The 18,846-nt window shown below is 37.4% G+C and overlaps 1 protein-coding gene across 2 annotated transcripts in view; it reads right to left on the bottom strand.

The window, feature by feature from the left end:
- The window catches only part of BTAF1 (B-TFIID TATA-box binding protein associated factor 1), a 77,007-nt gene that overhangs the window by 39,204 nt on the left and 18,957 nt on the right, over window positions 1–18,846 (bottom strand). The window contains exons 2-11 of one of the 2 annotated variants that reach the window (XM_083363532.1): window positions 13,254–13,377; window positions 10,369–10,483; window positions 9,490–9,636; window positions 7,768–7,931; window positions 7,210–7,346; window positions 5,449–5,560; window positions 3,917–3,985; window positions 1,838–1,927; window positions 915–1,010; window positions 653–829 (exon numbers count right to left, since the gene is read on the bottom strand). In XM_083363532.1, the coding sequence (XP_083219658.1) occupies window positions 653–829; window positions 915–1,010; window positions 1,838–1,927; window positions 3,917–3,985; window positions 5,449–5,560; window positions 7,210–7,346; window positions 7,768–7,931; window positions 9,490–9,636; window positions 10,369–10,483; window positions 13,254–13,377 (1,231 nt within the window). The remainder of the gene's footprint in view (window positions 1–652; window positions 830–914; window positions 1,011–1,837; window positions 1,928–3,916; window positions 3,986–5,448; window positions 5,561–7,209; window positions 7,347–7,767; window positions 7,932–9,489; window positions 9,637–10,368; window positions 10,484–13,253; window positions 13,378–18,846) is intronic. The other variant, XM_083363533.1, reaches the window with a different exon arrangement.

The raw sequence follows: 18,846 nt of genomic DNA, 5'->3' as shown, positions 1-18,846 counted from the left end.
TTTACCTATTATACAAAATAATGATTTTTTTAGTTCCTTCTCAGTATATTCCTCCTGGGATTTCACTCTTTAATTTCAAGCTTTCTGTTTTTCCCATGTTTAAATATTTAAAGTTACTCAGAACCATTCTGAGTATAGGTAGCCCTTGAGTTATGGTTGTAAGTCTAAGTAGTGGTTATAAGTTGTACATTTGTGGTGGTTATTATTAAATCCATTGTTTGTTATGGTATGATTTTGCTGAAAAGCAGAAGTACACACTGATTCTTGGCAACACTGGTGTAATATGTAGTCATGGGACCAAGGGCTACTGCAAACAGTCATAAATGTCACCTGTTGCCGAGTCCCTGAAGTGTGGTCATGTGACTGCAGAAGCCCCTCTCAAACCATCTGAACATCAGATCTGGGTGAGAGGTCCACTTTTTTAGGCAGGCCATAACACTGAATTATCATAAGCTACCGATCGTAAATCAAGAACTACCTGTAGTTTAAGTTTTGTTACAATTTTTTTAAAGCTTCCATGTCCAATGTTTGGTATTAGCATTTGTCATCTATCAATAAATTTTACAAACGGGTTCCTTTCACATGTAAATTAGTCTTATAACTGCAAAAGTCGAACAAAGCAACAAAAGTTTGAAGAAAGTTTAATAGTTACCTGACGAACTGCTAAAGCATACTTTATCCCCAGAAGGCCTCCATGCCTTACTTCCCACTGCTCTTGTGTAAGTAATTTTAGCAGGATAGCAACAGTTTTATGAACTCCACTCTCATTCATATGTTTCAGCACTACTCCCAAAGTTTGAGCGCAGGTTTCTCGCACAGGTGCCACTACCTGAGATTAGAGAGAAACAACATTCTTGTAGGTGCCATTTAAAAAAAAAAGGGTGCACATAGAAGCTCTGAAGGTGCATACTTACTTCGTCTGAAACAAAATCACCAAATCTGTCTAAAGCAAATACACAAAGAAGTCTGATAGCCAGATCTTCCAGCCAATCTTGGTGTTGTTGAATCATCTGTTTAATTAAAGAGATTTTAAATTGGTAACAAATAAAAATATTCCCCTTTGGTATGAAGGCTCTCATAAAATCAATTAGTTATTAAATATGGAATTAGTATTAAATGATGCATTATTTGGTTCTCTTGATAAGCTTTCAGCTGAAATTGTTAGAGATAACCAGTCATGGAATAGGGAAAAGATAATTCTGTGTTTTTCTATTAGATTGCCTTATTATAAGGTGCACCGTGAAAGGTTACTTTGTTCCTGAGAAATTATATTTATTTAAAAACATAAGGACTTTTATATTATATGAGAAAACACACTAACCAAACTCCATCAATGAACAGTGCTAGAGAATTAGTCCAACTCTAAAGTGGTAGACTAGATAGCATACTAGCTAGAGAATTATGTTCCCCAAATTAAAAAAAAAGAATGAAGAAGAAATGGTCTTCTCTATACAGCTTTCACATTGCCATGCTAACTTTTATCTGAATTTGTTTACTAACAAACTCCGTGAAAGGAAAGCATAAAAATTTACCGTCTGCTCACCTGCCAATACACACAGTGATATAATCGATTCTCCAACACATTTAACTTTGTGTAGAAAGCCAAGTAATAGATACAGAATCTGTATCTTATGAAAAACTCAATTAACACAGAAACATTCTGAAGATCAGGACAAACTGACATACTGTTTTCACTAACAACAGAGATCTTAACAACCAAAATGGAATGTTGGGTTTAATGCACAGAGCTTATGACTGCACTGAGATGTCCTATTTACTTTTTTTGAAAGCTGAAGACATCACACTGTTGAGTGTACAAAATCGGTTTTGAGCTTACCTCTTCTACAGTACTGTCTCCCATTTTACCGCCACTTTTCCCATGAGCTTTGAGTACCTCTCTCAGTCCAACACCTGCACCATGACGAATCTAAAAAACACCACCCCCAATATATTAAGATTCTGAAATTATAAGAATAGAATGTTTCATCACACAAGATTTATAGAAAAATATAGAAACACATATACACAACCCTATCTCTTTGTTTTTGCTCTTGGAGCATCTAACCAGAGTTTGCTGTGATGTCAAGAGAACACCGATTGTCCCTACCCAAAATCTTACCTTCCATGTGACCTGATTTGCAGTTATTTTTAATGTCCTCCCCTTAGTACTTGGATTAAATACTCTGTGCAGATGCTAAAGAGAAAATATGTTTGATATCATGATGCACGTTTGTCATTCTACTGTCATAATTAGGAAGGGATACCTTTGTTACGACTATGGTTAAAGGAGAATTCAACTTACTACAAACATACAAAGGAGCAAAAAAAATATCAGAACAGAGTAGATAAAACTGAGTGTTTGTCAAAAATTAAAGTCAAATGAAGGCATAACAAAATAAATATTATTTTAGAACTATCAAAACAAACCTGGAACTTAGATGAAATCAGATGTAAAAAGAGGGTTGGCAGGTCCAAGGCTGCACTACTTTTCCAATACCCAATCCATCATTTTGTTTAGACATCTACCTAAACCTTAACGTTCAAACCACTAAAACTTGCATGAAAATGGTTTGAAATAGTGGTTAAGGGCACCAGGTTAGAAACCAAGGAACAATGAGTTATCGAACTTTCCATAGAGTATGAATACAGCTGAATTATTGTACTGAAATGACCAGTAAACAAACTTGTTAACCAAAATAAAAAGAAAACTAAGAAAAATATAGATACTCCTGAAGTAATAACATAATAGCAATATTTGGAATGATGTTATGCCTTGAAGAGAGTTTATCAAGGAAACACTCATTTATAACCGATGGTGTTTCCATTAATAGAAACACTTGTTATAATTTGTTAACTATGTTATTAGGATATTTATGTGAGCAACTGCTCCAATACATCATCATCATTTTAGTCATTATCTATCCAGTGCAGGATGAGGGCCTCTTCTGCATGTTTCCAACCAATACGGTCCTGAGCTTTCTTTTGCCAATTGGGCCCGCAATACTTTCTGATGTCGTTGATCCATCTTGTTTTAGGTCTCTTTTGTGGACGCTTTTTATCCAGTGGGATCCATTCTGACTGTCTTGGTCTACCTGCCCTCAGTTCTTCTTACTATGTGACCAGCCCATTTCCATTTCAATTCTGTTACTCTCTTGATGATATTGTATACATTAGTTTGTTCTCTAATCCACGTGCAGGCCTTTCTAACTTGTCTCATAATGCCGAGCATGGAGCTCTTTGCACCACTTGTAGCTTTTGTATTTTTGTATTTTTATTTTAATTCCATTTATATCCCGCCCTTCTCCGAAGACTCAGGGCGGCTTACAAGTTTAGCAGTAGCCTTCATTCTATGTATATGCCTGCTTATTAGGGCTTTCACACCCCCCCCCCAAGCGGCATTATTACAAAGTCAGCTTAATTGCCCCCAACAATCTGGGTCCTCATTTTACCTACCTCGGAAGGATGGAAGGCTGAGTCAACCTTGAGCCTGGTGGGACTCGAACCTGCACTAATTGCAGGCAGCTGGTGTTACTTAAGGAGGCATTAGCCCACTGCTCCACCAAAGCTCTATTGAGGTTAGTGTCCATGTTTCACTAGCATATGTTAGAGCAGGTAGCACATACTGATGAAAAACTTTCTCTTCAGGCACAGGGGGAAGTTGTTCTTGAAAATTATGCTTAGCTTGCCGAATGCCTGCCAACCACATTTAACACGCCATTCAATTTCCTTTACTGTGTCACCTCCCACTGAGAAGCTGGTCTCCTGTGTCTAGTTCCTCTCTCTCTCCATATATATACACATATACATATACGTGTGTGTGTGTGTGTGTGTGTGTGTGTGTGTGTGTGTGTAGAATATAGAATCATCTCTTCCTTACAATCCAGTTATTATCAAGGACAGAGAAAGAAACATTTACCTCCCAGGATGGATCAAAGAGATCATTACACACTTCTTCACAAAAACTTTCCAAAGGCCATTCATTGCTCTAAAGGGGGGGAAAAATATGACTTATGATTGTAATTGAAGTTATGCTTTAAAAAGTGAGGTTATACAGCGATGTATTACCATTTACATTTGGCATAATCCTCTGAGCATGATTTGAAAAAAAAAGCAGTTCTATACAATAATGAAAGTAACTAATGTAAGGATTTAAGATATGCCTTGGGTTTAAAAATTCCTTCTCTAGTCCCAACCTCTTCCTTTCTCAAGTGGACAACTGAAGCAAGATCTCCCTGCTCACCACTCCCCATCTTGAGCCTCTTCCTTACCTTTAGCTCCTGAATGTAATGTTAGGGAAGGCCCAATTAGGCAGTCCTTGACTTATGATTGCAACTGATCCTGAAATTATGGTTGTTAAGTCATGGCAGTCATTAAACAGGTCACCATGTGACTGATTTTACAACTGTTTTTGTAGCGATCGTAAAGCAAAGCAAATGCCACAGTTGTTAAGCAAACATGGCAGTTGTTAAATGAATGCATTTTATTCAAAGAGCATTTTTTTTGCTCAACCTGGAAGTAAACAGTGGAAACTGGCCAAAAAATGCAGAAAATCTTACTTATATGATTGCGGGATGCTGCAAATGGCCATAAATGTGAACAAGTTGTCAAGCACACAAAATGTGATCATGCGACTAGAGGTGTGTTTGTGTGTGTCCAGCAGAACTCCACTGAGTTGTAACTCTCTTCTGGGGGACCCATCATAACTTCAAATGGTTGCTAAGCAACCAAAAGTTAAGCAAGCTTTAAAGGATCTGAATTGGCATTGCATTAAGATGTGCCATTCAAATTGAGAAAAGCTTTTGCATTCCAAACTTCAGCATCCTAAACTTCCCTATTTTACTTTGATTACTATTGCTTTTAGCAGGAGAAATGTAATGTCTACCATGAGCGGGATTTAATGGAGAGTTTATTTATTTATTTTATTTATTTATTTGTTTTTATAAACCGCCCTTCTCCCGAGGGACTCGGGGCGGTGTACAGAGGAAGGAAGGTATACAGATTGAACAATAAGAAACAATAGTAAAAACAAACTGGGACCCCAATTAAAGCTATCATGCCAGGCCGGACTGCTGGAACAGGAAGGTTTTTAAGTCGCGCCGGAAGGTGCGGAGGTCGGGGACCATCCGGATTTCGGTTGGTAAGCTGTTCCAGAGGGCTGGCGCACCCACTGAGAATGCCCTCCCCCTGGGGGCCACCAGCCGACATTCCTTGAGCGGTGGCACCCTGAGGAGGCCCTCTCTGTGGGAGCGCACAGGACGGTGGGGTGCTGACATTGGCAGAAGGTGCTCCCGTAGGTAGTCCGGACCCATGCCATGTAGGGCTTTGTATGTCATTGTTAGCACCTTGAACTTCACACAGAGTTTGCATGTTTTAAAAAGCAAACACTTCATTTTAAGTAATGAGGATGGATTTTCTGTCAATTAAAATTGTTATGAAGACTTTCTGTACCTCTTCTGGAATATTATCAACTAAAAGTTTGGAGTCAGTTGCAGGTTGACTGATGATGACATTTCCAATTTTTCTTCTTTTTTCTTCTGGTTCACCATCAGCGCTGTCATTGCTAGAAAAGATATTGAAATCTTTGTCAAATACTTCCATAATGTTGATCACATTCCATCAGGGGTGTGCAACCTTAAGCCTTGTGGACTTCAACTCCCAGAATTCTCCTGCCTGGAGAAATCTGGAAATTAAAGTCCAGAAATTTTAAAGTTGCCGAGGTTGAACAACCCTGCATTATACTGGCTGTATTTATACTCCAAATAAATTGCTATGTTATTAAAATGGTTCATGTTAGGGAAAGTATATTATAAAGACATCAAATTATCATTAGCAAATGCCCGAATATGGATAAATCAGTTATAATTACTGAGAATATTCCAATATCAGAAATTTCTAAAAACTGAACAAGTAGAAGTATAAGTAGAACTATAAGGGACGCGGTGGCTCAGTGGGTTAGGACGCTGAGCTTGTTAGGGTTAGGACGCAGTTTGGCGGGTCGAATCCCGAGTGCCGCGTAGCAGAGTGAGTGCCTGTTACTCGTCCCAGCTTCTGCCAACCTAGCAGTTCGAAAGCACGTAAAAATGCAAGTAGAAAAATAGGGACCACTACGGTGGGAAGGTAACAGCGTTCCGTGTGCCTTTGGCACATGACCACGGAGACGTCCTCGGAAAAGCTATGGCTCTTCGGCTTTGAAACGGAGATGAGCACCGGCCCCTAGAGTCGGAAACGACTAGCACGCATGTGCGGGGGAACCTTTACCTTTTTAGAACTATAAATAGTAATAACAGCAGCAGCAACTGTAATAATTCTTAAGTGCTGCTTTACTCAATTTATGATTTATCATTACATTCTTGATAGTATTTTACTTCAGAAAATCCAACACTATTGGAAAATATGGTAATAATGGTTTGTGTTCTGATAGCTGGTTCATTATGTTAAAAACATACACAGAATAGGAGGTTGTCTCATTAACAGAATGAGTATTGAAATGCAATGACTCTGGTGTACATACTAGAATTAAGGTCAGGGAAATAAGGCAAATTGAGAACAGTTGTCAAGAATTTTACCATCTTGATTAAAACAGGACAATAAGATGCAGGGTAACAGAAAGAGCTGAAAACAATGAAACGTAAATGGGCAAGGTAACTTCCCATAAAACTTTTTTTTTAAAGATACAAAATAAAGTAAAGATAGTCCTCGATGCACGATCACAACTTTCTGGCAGGCAGCTCTTATGCTCTCAAAAAAGCTGGCTGAAAAAGGCCCAAGTAGGATTTTGGCCGAGAGCATTTGCAGCATGGGACATTTACAGCCAGTTCCCCAAAACAAGAGGGACTTCTCTTTTCTCTGGCAGTTAGCTGCAAACGCCCATGTTAAAAATCCTGCTTGGATTTTGGGATGGACCTTTTTCAGGCAGCCCTCCCAGTTCTGGGAAAGACAGCAGGGAAGATTGTAAATGGACGTCACATGATCACAGCAAACTGTCATAGGTGCAAATGAGTTGCCAAGTGTCCAGATCACAATCATGTGACAATGGGACTGCTGCAACAACTCTTAACTTTGGGCACGGAGTCAAAGGTCCCTGGCTGTATTTGTCAGCAAAAGAATCAACAAAGTTTCCTGTAATGTCTTTTGATTTAAGGAGGTTGGACTAGATGGCTTGAAAGATCTTTTTCAACTCTAGAATTTTTAAAATTCTATTTACAGTACCTTTTTTCATTGGTCTCTACTGCATCTTTCGATCTTTGTTTTGCAAACAACTTGGCCATTCTTTTAGCCTTATTCTTTTGTCTGCTACTCATTCCAGCTCGAAATTCTGAATCAATCAATTCCGCAGCTTGGAGAGTCTGAAAAGGTTCATAAATTTAGATAAATCCGAGAGAAGCAAATTTTCATTCCGTTCATGAAAAACAACTTTCTTTGCCCCTCCACCTCTTGTGGTAGCTACTAATATTTCTCCTAAACTTGCTGGCCCACCAAAGAAGTTGTATGGCTTTTTAGAGGAAGATGATCTTGAGATACAAAATTACACTTGTAGTAAAGTTTAGTAAAGATGATGTAAGACCTTTACTTGGAGCAAAGATCGGTGTTTTGATCTCACCAACCTGTTCTTTAAAGGACAACAGACGTCCCTCAATCTGCAAAATCATTTCTAATGATAATCTTGATTGGCCTTTCTAAAGCAGTATTTATTGGCAGCTTACAAACAAAGAAAAAAAAATCCACTGCGTAAGTCCATGCAGTCCAATAGCCTGAAGTTTTACCTACAGGTTGTTTGTGTACCAGAATCGATGAAGCTGGTGTGTAGTCCAAATCCTCATCATTGAACAAATCTTCTGTACTCATTCCAATTGCAGCTCCCATATCAAGGCCAAGTTTTTTTTGAAGCAATTTCCTTTGTCGGGCTATTCTTTCTTTAGGGTCCACTTCACCTTAAAAAAAGATACAGCCTATGTTCTGACAAAACGTGTCTATATTTTGCTGAAATAAATTCCTGAACACATTTTAAATCTAAAAGCCACCCCCCTCAAACCCTTAATAGCTGTTTCCTCCAGTGATCTTTAAAACAAAGAAATGTTGTGCAAAGTACACCAAATTGCTATTGCTAAGCACATTGATTTGTGATTTAAATTGTAAGCCGCCCTGAGTCTTCGGAGAAGGGCGGGATATAAATGGGATTAAAAAAAATAATTCCTGACTACTGTTATGTTTGGTTTGCAAACTATATTTCAGCTTTTATTGTTTGAAAAGAAAGACTCTCTCTCTTTAGAAGTGCTATTATGTAAGAACTGCACAATAATTTATTTTGCTGCTATGTTATATTTTTTTCAGGAAACTTAACATTTTCAAGGCCTTATTCCATTATTATCTTTGGGAAGCTTACCCACTACAGAAAAACAGAAAGTTGTGAAAAAGTTTCTTCACCAATTCATACGCCCCTGGATAAGGATAACAAAATATACCCAACTAATTAATTCAAAGATACAGGAAGAAGATTGTATTTAAAGTTTTATCTTCTATGAAGTGTCCTTCGAAACACAGAAGTTTTTATACAGAAAATGCAAGGTGTCTTTTCTGTTGCCCTCCTTCTGAGACATATCTGTTCCCCTTTCCCCTGAAAATTTGGTTCTCCCCCCCCACAGAGCTTGACCTTAGTTTGATCATATTTTGTTTTTATTGAATAGTTGTTATTCCAGAAGTTTGAGTTTTTAACTATATTTTAGCCTTCATTTTACTGTGCGCCACCCAGAGTTGCATGGCCTTAGATACTGAATAATCTAAAAAATAAATATTCTGGTCAGTAAACGTAATAAGAACATTCATTCATTCATTCAAAAAAATAAAAAATAAAAGAACACCTCCAATGAAAAATTCATTAACTTCTCTCCCTCAGCTGCCTTCTGTGCTGCCCTTCTCTGCTCAAGAAAGTTGTGGAACTCTCTAGAACCCACCAGGGCTGAAGAGAGAACAAAGAATTTGAAAACAAAGCCTTATTTTTCTTTTCCACCAGCCAAGCCATCTCAAGTGCAATTAAAAAATTACTCTGCTAAAAGGAGAAATCCTCAATCTACTCTGATACATAATATGTAAAATCAATTTAGTGCAATAAAAATAGAAGAATCAACATTATTTCAATGTCATGAACATATTTCAAAATGAAATAATTTCCTATGACACAATGAGGAATTACTGAGCTTTGAAAAGAAATGAACTATGAACCCTGTGAAGACTAATTCTGTCACCAAAATCAGGAGCAGAAAAGGATTATTTAGTTTCTATGTGAGCAGGTTGAGAATTTAGTTCCAATCACTGGTTTGATAAAGGAAATAAGATTCTGACAGTTGTGGTTACCTGTATTATTAAAGATGAGATAATGATTCAGTTAGCTGTAAAAGCACCTAACTAAACGTATTTAATCACAAGTGCAGAAAATGTAATTGTTTACAAATACAGGAAAAAGATATTGCTAAGTATTAAAGGAACAAGTACCAGATGTATCATCTTGAACCTCAAATTCAGCACCAGCAGACCCAAGAAGAGAAGCTCCATGCTTTAAAAGTCGACAAATATCAAATTTGTCAAAACGCAACCGATCAGCAGTAGAGGCGTCTTCCATCTGATTTTCACAGCCACGTTCTAGATAAGAGTTAGCAAAACACAATTAAGACATATTTTACTATTTTACTAACATTGTAAATAATTACATTTGCAAGTAAGGTGAAGGAAGAGATAATGCTCCTATCATATACTTCCTAATTTCCCAATACTGTATGCCCAAGAAACACTTTTTTTAGTATTTGTTGTATTTCTTGCCCAAATGATTTCATTTATTACAATTTAAAAAGTAAACAGAAAGACAGCCTATTGCAAAGCAAAGCAAAGCACTACACTTGTGCACCCAATAAAGCTTTAGGGACTCACATAAACACCCACGGTGTTCTTAGAAAATGAAAGTGGCAGGTTGCATGGTAAATGTTTTTCGGGGGAGCCTGCCCACCTGCTCAGAAAAAAATAGAAAGACATACTGAGATGGTAAAGAGCATCAGGGGAACTTGGAGGCTGCTTGGGGCAGCAACCTTAGTGATTTGTTTTCTGATAAATGGGGGCTGGGATTATCCACCTGCATTATGTCAGTCATTCAAATAGTGTTTTCTCCACGCTCCCAATATGCCCCCGAGTCAAAAAAGGTGTAGACCCCAGATTAAACAGAAGAGTCCCCTTGTGTTGTGTTCTTCATTGACTTGCAAGCATGTTATTTAATTAAAAAGATGTTACAGGCAAGGTCTAGAAAAATTCTTGAAGATGAAATCCATATGCAGACTATATTCATATATAAGCAGAATGTAGTACAGCTTCTCTCTAAAGCACCTTGCTTTGGTTGTGGAGTTGGATTCCATTCCGGTACATTTTTTACTATGGCTTCCACAGCTTGTCCAGCTGCAATGCGGGTATCCCAGTTTGTACTCCTTAAGTGTACCAATACCTTTAAGAAAATTTTTAAAAAGAGTTAATTCACATTTCTTATCTTAAATGCACTTCATTTAATTCCCGACTAATATTGCGGCCAACGGTCAAAAATTTCTGAAGGATAAAAAGCTAATGGTTAAAAAAGGGTCTATAAATATACAGTAAACCACTTTTAAAGATTCCCATAAACTGGCATTTATTAAATGATAGTTTGAAAGTGTCAGTATTGATTACTAAATTTAATAAGACATTTTTCTAATTGTTTGGTTTGTACAGAAGTGTTTGCAGAAACTTAAAACATTTAATGATTATCATCAATTATACGGCTTTCTACATTTCATATTATTATTTTTTGCCAAAAATGGTTAAAATTAACCTAATCTTTTAATGATTTATAGATGGACCAACAAAGAAGAATCATTGTCTTTTAAGAACACAGATAATTGATTAGCAATACAAATGACTCAAGAATGGAAACACAGTAGCCCAATAAAAATTTCTGAAAAAAGTTCAGCACATTCAATATCAGTTCCAAGACAAATATGCATGGTGTCTAAAAAGCTAAAATGGATGGGGCAGAATGTTCTGTATTTTGGGAAACATCTATGGAGAAAATAATGCCACAATATTTGCTTAGAGGCACCCATATGATGTCTTGGCTTTTCTGAATCTAGCTCCCCAACAGACTCTAATCTCACCCATTTTAGAATATACAGTTGCAAGAAAAAGTATGTGAACCCTTTGGGATTACGTGGAGTTTTGCATGAATTGGCCATAAAATGCGTTCTAAACGTCATGTAAGTCACAACAATAGAAAAACACAGTCTGCTTAAAATAATACTACACAAACATTAGCTGTTGTCATGTTTTAATTGAACATAAGATGGAAACATTCACAGTGCAAGGTGGAAAAAGTATGTGAACCCCTAGCCTAATGACTTCTCCAAGAGCTAATTGAAGCCAGGAGTGAGCCAACCTTGACTCCAACCAGTGTGATGATATTGGATGTGTTGCTGACAGCTGTCCTGCCCTTTAAAAACACACACCTGTTTTGGGTTTACTGGTCTCAAGAAGCACTGTCTGATGTGAACCATGCCTTGCAGAAAAGAGCTCTCAGAAGACCTACCATCAAGAATTGTTGACTTGCATGAAGCTGGAAAGGGTTACAAAAGTATCTCCAAAAGCCTTGATGTTCATGTGTCCACGGTAAGACAGACTGTCTACAAATGGAGAAAGTTTAGCACTGTTGCTACTCTCCCTGGGCGTGGTCGTCCTGTAAAAATGACTGCAAGAGCACAGCGCATAATGCTTAATGAGGTAAAGAAGAATGCTAGAGTGTCAGCTAAAGACCTACAGAAATCTCTGGCACATGCTAACATTTTTGTTGACACATCTACAATAAGGAAAACATTCAACAAGAATGGAGGACATGGGAGGACACCACGGAGGAAGCCATTGCTGTCCAAAAAAAATATTGCAGCACGTTTGAATTTTGCAAAAGAGCACCTGGATGTTCCACAGCACTACTGGCAAAATATACTGTGGACAGATGAAACCAAAACTGAGTTGTTTGGGAAAAACACACAACACTGTGTGGAGAAAAAAAAGGCACAGCACACCAACATCAAAACCTCATCCCCACTGTAAAACATGGCAGAGGGAGCATCATGGTTTGGGGCTGCTTTGCTGCCTCAGGGCCTGGACGGATTGTTGTTATTGATGGGAAAATGAATTCCAGAGTTTATCAGGACACTTTGCAGGAAAACGTACGACCATCTGTCCGCCAACTGAAGCTCCTCAGAGGATGGGTGATGCAACAGGACAATGACCCAAAGCATACAAGTAATTCAACAAAACAATGGCTTCAACAGAACAGAATACGCCTTCTGGAGTGGCCCAGTCAGAGTCCTGACCTCAACCTGACTGAAATGTTGTGGCATGACCTTAAGAGAGCGATTCACACCAGACATCCCAAGAATATTGCTACACTGAAACAGTTTTGTGAAGAGGAGTGGTCCAAAATTACTCCAGATCGTTGTGCAGGTCTGATCTGCAACTACAGGAAACATTTGGTTGAGGTTATTGCTGCCAAAGGAGGGTCAACCAGTTATTAAGTCCAAAGGTTCACATACTTTTTCCACGCTGCACCGTAAATGTTTCCATCTTATGTTCAATTAAAACATGACAACAGCTAATGTTTGTGTAGTATTGTTTTAAGCAGACTGTGTTTTTCTATTGTTGTGACTTACATGACGTTTAGAGCGCATTTTATGGCCAATTCATGCAAAAAACCACATAATCCCAAAGGGTTCACATACTTTTTCTTGCAACTGTAGTTCTCAAAAAGCCTAGCACAGCTCTAAATTCTGCACTCCTGCTAAACAGGCCTATGTTGAATAAATTCTTTCATGAACATTTCCATGCGCTCCTTAAATTGGAACGCTCTTTCCGTGATAGAATGCTACAGAAAATGCAATTTGGCCTTTGAGAGGTAGGAATAAATCCAATAGTCTTTTTCCTCTGTTCAATCATGTCCAATTCTCGATATTGCTTAGCTAACCTCCTGCAGTTTTCTTAGCAAGGCTTTTTAAAACTGGTTTGCCACCGCCTCCTTCCAAGAGCTGAGAGAAAGAGACTGGCCCAAGGTTATCCAACCGGCTTCATGCCTAAAATAGGATTAGAATTTATGGTTTCCTGATTTCTAGCTTGATGCCTTAATCACTACATCAAACTGGCTCTCTTATGCCCAGTGTTATATTGCTTGTAATGACATCCAAAGCATTTACCTTAGCCAGGAGATTATTCAATTCATGTGGATGAAGTTTTACAACCTCCCCAAGTTGCTGGGCAGCTGCTTTCCTTGTTACTGGTGTTGTGCCAGTGTCCAATAAGATAAAGAGGCGATCAAGTCTGACAGAGGGGAAAAGATAAAACTATATAAAATATATATTCTGCCTCATCAATCTTAAAACAAAATACAATAAATACAATTAATCTACTACAATTGCCAACCAGATTTTGAAAGAACTCCAGCTGTTGTATTTCTTATATTTCACAAAAGTATCATTTGGAAAGCTTATGAGAAAAAAACTTACATGATTTCAAGTCAAAGGGCATTTTTTGTTCCAAGTTCCATCAAGTGGCGGTATACAATAGAGGGCCCACTTTCTATTATTCCATCTCTCTTTCTAATTACACAGGACTAGCTTTACAGAAAATGTTTTATTTGCAATAATGGGATCTAATATCTAAAGCTGATACCGGAACAAATGCAACTGACAAATACAATTCCCAATGGATAACAGTACTGGTGGTTAGCTAATCCTTCTACTTCTAGTTGCCACTACAGGAAATTCTCGACTTACAACATTAGTTTAGTGACCGTTTGAAGTTACAGCAGCACTGAAAAAGGTTTTTCAATTTTATGATCATTTTTCACACTTAACAACCATTGCAGCACCCCCATAGTAATGGTGAACAAAATTTTATGCTTGGCAACTGAATCATATTTATGACGTTTGCAGTGTCTTGGGATCAAAATTTCATTTTGATGTGTGCCGATTGGTGTACATTCAAAGTGACAATAAAGTTATCATCATCATGTGATCGCGTTTTATGACCTTCTGACAAGGAAAGTCAATGGGGAAGCCAGATTCACTTAACCACCATATTACTAATTTAACATCTGCAGTGATTTACTTAACAGCTGCGTCAAGAAAAGTCATAAAATTAGAAAACTCACTTAACAAATGTGTCACTGAGCAACAAAAATTTGGGGCTCAATTGTTTTTGTAAGGATTACCTGTATACGTGAACACTTCTAGTGATGATTTATGTTAAAAACAAAAGAAAACAAAAAAAGTCTCTGCTTTTAAAATAACTATTATAAAAACAAGGTACATATATAACACCCCCATGCCCAAATTTTTGGGAACCATTTTTGCACATTTCTGCTGCTGCAATGTCATTAAGCAAACCAGAACCAACTATTTGGAGTATCATTGGGGAAGTAGAAAGATCAATTAGAAGACAGAAAAATTAGAGACATCTCTTTTCCACTCCAAAACAGATATTTTTTTGTCTTCTATTCACTATAATGATGCTTGATTTGGGGTTTTTATTAATATTTTTCAAAGCTCTCTGGCTTTTCCATCTGGAGTTTGCTTTTGGCTTCTGAAATAAAAAGGTAAAGATGCACTCAAACTGAGTGTAACTCCCATGACACACAGATAAAATCCAAATCATTTTCTTGGCATAAAATATCTCTCTAAACAGAAAAATATCTGAAGATGGATCTGACTCAATACAATAGAATAGTTCTTAGCAGAGCAAGAACTGGATTCTATGATTAAATACAGACAATTCCACCAAGTGTCATCCTCTGAGTGTCTGTAAACGTAACGTCAAATACAGAAGATGTATAATAATAATAATAATTTTATTTATATACCGCCCTTCTCCCGAAGGACTCAGGGCGGTGAACAGGGCAAATATATAAAAATACAAAAATACAAAAGTTAAAAAAGAATTAAATACAATGCCCAAACTAATACATATATTAAAAAACAACAATAATAATGTCTTATTTGCCAACTAAATGCCACAAAAAGTGTTCAGTATTTACAGATACTATCTGCGAGAGTAAGACATTAGGATCTCAATAATAAACTGTTTTATTTCAGGACAAAAACATTAAAACACAAAAACGCTTTTGAGAATAGGTCTCTCAACTGAGAACACAATTTATAGAACCTTGTGGGATAATACATAAAGGTGATGCATTTATCTGAATACATCTGATCTATATCTCAGCACCCATTTTATTTTTTTAGTATTCTTTTGGTATTCTATCTCACATTACATTATCCTCTCCTATTTTATGTTCTATCATTTTATTCTATTTTACCTTACCTGATTACATTTTGCCTTACCTTATTCTATTTTATTCATTGTTTGTTGAAATGTTCAACTGACTAACTATGCTGGCTCAGGAATTCTGGGAGTTGAAATCCACGAGTCATAAAAGAGCCAAGGTTGCCTACCCCTGGACTAATCAATAACGGCACATTTACAATTACAGTTTTCTTGGCAACAGTGTGGAAGTACAGGTGGTCCTCGCTTAATAACCACTCATTCAGCAACCACTCCAACTTATGATGATCTTGGACGAGTGGTACTTAGAGCCAGTCTGAACTTGTGGCTGTTGCAGCGCTTTCTTGGTCATGTGACTGTGATCCAGGTGCTCGGCCACTCTGATTACAAGCTCAGCCAATTGTGATTACAGTCACAATATTGCAGCATCCTGCAGTTCCGTAATGACTATTTGTGACTTTCACTACCAGCTTCCAACAAGCAAAGTCCACGGGGAAGCTGGCAAGGTCACAAATGGCAGCTATATGATGTCACACTTAGACAGCAATTTTACAATGTGTCACTTAGCAATGGAAATTTGTCCCAACTGCCATTGTTGTTCAAGGACTACCTATAGTTTTCTGTTGTTACTTTGACGTGGATTTTTTTTGGGGGGGGCTTTCCAGTAGCTTACAGGCATGGAGGCATGCCCAACACAATACTAATCAAACTCAAGCCTGCTTAGGTTCTGAACTAAGACATGTTTAGCCAGGTGCTATTACCTGCTGACAGTCTGTGGGATGCATTTTTTTATTTCACATATTTCCTTTCTAAAGCTTCCAAGACAAATTTGGCCTGATCTTTTCAAATAAAAGTTAAATGCATAGCTGCTGAGTAGTATAAAGTGCAATTAATTGAACCTTTCCAGTTTTCTAAACTTTAGAAGTTTAAAAACTTGAATACAGTTTATCTTTTCCCATTTTCTTCTAGCTCTTTTTAACAAGTTGGACTAATAAAAGCTTTCGCAGAACAAAAATTATGGGACAATTAAAAATTAAACTGCTACTAATGTTGTTTGTCAGTTTTGAATGTCAAGAATCAATTACAAAGGCAATTTCTGCTCACTAAAGGCTTATTTTAGTTTTGCGTTCAACATTCTTTTGCATTTCTCCATACAAAAACCATTTGTAATTACTGTTGTTCTTCCTAATTCTTCAAATCCTTCGTCTGCGATCTATTCACTCCTAAATAGCTGTAAATATTTCCCTTTTTTTGGCTCTGACATGTTTCAAGATTGGGATGGTTTTCGGTAGGAGATGCTCTGTTACTCTTTGCTACCAAGGCAGTTAAAGAATCTTACATACATCCCAACAAGTCATGAATGGAAGTAAGAAGTGAGGTAGGATTACAATTTGCTTGTTCCAGAAATACCATGAAACAATTACGTACCGAAACAAGGGTTGACAATATATATTCCTTTTTAAGGGACATTTGAGAGCCCATTGCAGGGGTGTCAAACTCGCAATGTCACGTGATGTGTTGCGACTTTTTTTTGCCATTGCCAGCAATGGGATGGGCGCGGTTTCGCCATGACAGAACTGGCCTGTGGGCCGGCAGTTTAACACTCCTGGCCTATTGCTATTCATATTAATATTATTCAAGTATATTGGTCCTTGGTTTTGTATACTACTTATTGCTTCAGTGTTATTGCATTTTTATAAGAAACTCAACATTCACTGGGACCATTTAACTTGAAATGGTAGACTATCACTGTATCTTTATTATATCTCATAGTCATGTCCATTATAGTATGCTTATAATAATCCCAGTAGAAATTGAAAATATATACTTAAGGACAAATTTCAGACGCAAGCTTGTACTACCCTCAAATCATGTCATTATAATAGTTATGAAAAAGTCGGCAAATTAGATTCTACGTTCCTTCATAAAAAAAATTCTTGTTGTCACACAAGAAAAAATGTAGAGGAAAAATTAAACTCAGAAACTAGATTCCATGTACTGCTGGATGCCCTCTATAAAGGTATCACCTTAATAGAGTGGATACAAATGAAATAAAAAATGTCTTATAGAAGTAACAGCATGTGCAATTTAGAATCACATGGTTTTAAAAGATAAGATGCTGAAATATGCATTATTCAATTGTTTACAATAGGCCTATTATCTCACTCCAAGTCACAATCTCAATGAACAATGAAACACAGTATTAAACAATAGACCACACAATCACTTTTATTTTGGAGAAGTAATAAAGCCACAGTCATACAGGAGGGAAAACTGTGCATGCTGCCTTGAGCTGCTCAATGAAAGGCAAACAATTAATAAATATTTTAAAATTTTAAATGTATTAAAATGCGTGCATAAACTATTAGCCCAGAAAAAAAAAGATGTGGCTGCTTTAAAAGTTTAAAGATAAATTCTTCATATTATTGTACTGCACATTCTAAAGCAACTGTTTGGAAGACTTGCACAGCTCTATTCTCTATCTTATCACCTGCCAACCTGCCTATTATGGGGAACAGTTTGTGCCTGTGTATTATTGGAATAAAGACTTGCTTTTTGGTTACATTTATCAAATGGTGCTTATTTTCCTAATAGTGATCCTTATTTGCTTATGTTACAAAAATGTTTCCATTAAAGTATTACTATAATTTGATTTTCAGTGTAAAATAAAAGGTCTAAATTTGCAAGACAAGAAAAGGCTTAAAGGAGCACAAGAAAATATTTACAAAGGAACATTTTGAAGAATTATACACATTCAGTACTAAGATGACTTGCAATTCTACCATGGAGTTTTGTTTCCCTAAAAGAAATGATGGAACGCAACAGGAAACAAAACTAAATAATCCACTGCTTGGATGCTCTAATCAGAAATCCTAAAGAAAACAAGGCATCACAGAGGAACACCATAGAGATTTTTAGCCAGAAGGCTTTTGTTTGGACTTAAAGAAACAAAGAGCTAAACGTCTAATCTGATTTTAAGCTCCATGAAAGTAGTTCTTGAATTAAAACAGTAATTAGAACCAGAATTTCCATCGTTAACCGATGTGGTTGTAAAGCATGACTATATCATTTAGCGATAGTAATCCCAGGACTCCCAGTTGCTGTCTTTAACTGAATCCCACCAGCCATTAGACAACCACCTGCTTGGTCCCTTCCAATCCTAATCTGGGAGTAGAAGATAAAGGTCAAAGGTGGCCTCCTCATTAACCCCCACCTACCCACCTATTCCTCCTCCATCTCTGCTCTTTTGGGCTCTTATAGTCTGCCACCTTTGTTGGACTTGCGGCCTTGTACTCTGCTCATCCTGGACTCATTGACCCTGCCACTTCTAGCTAACCTTTGGCATCTTCCTCCCACTGCTGACAAGGGGAGACAACCCCTTTGAAGCATCCTGAGAATGACATGTGATTTTTGAAGAACAAGGTGAGAGGCCTTGGGAAGGAGGCATGGTCAGAAGCTGCTTCACATAGAGCCAGGCCAGACACCTATTGTCAGCAGCAGCAGGAA

Source organism: Vipera ursinii (assembly GCF_947247035.1).
Source record: "Vipera ursinii genome assembly, chromosome: 5".
NCBI classification, from domain to species: Eukaryota; Metazoa; Chordata; class Lepidosauria; order Squamata; family Viperidae; genus Vipera; species Vipera ursinii.
The sequence above is the reverse complement of the archived record's forward strand: the minus strand, read 5'-3'. Positions and strand labels throughout refer to the sequence as shown.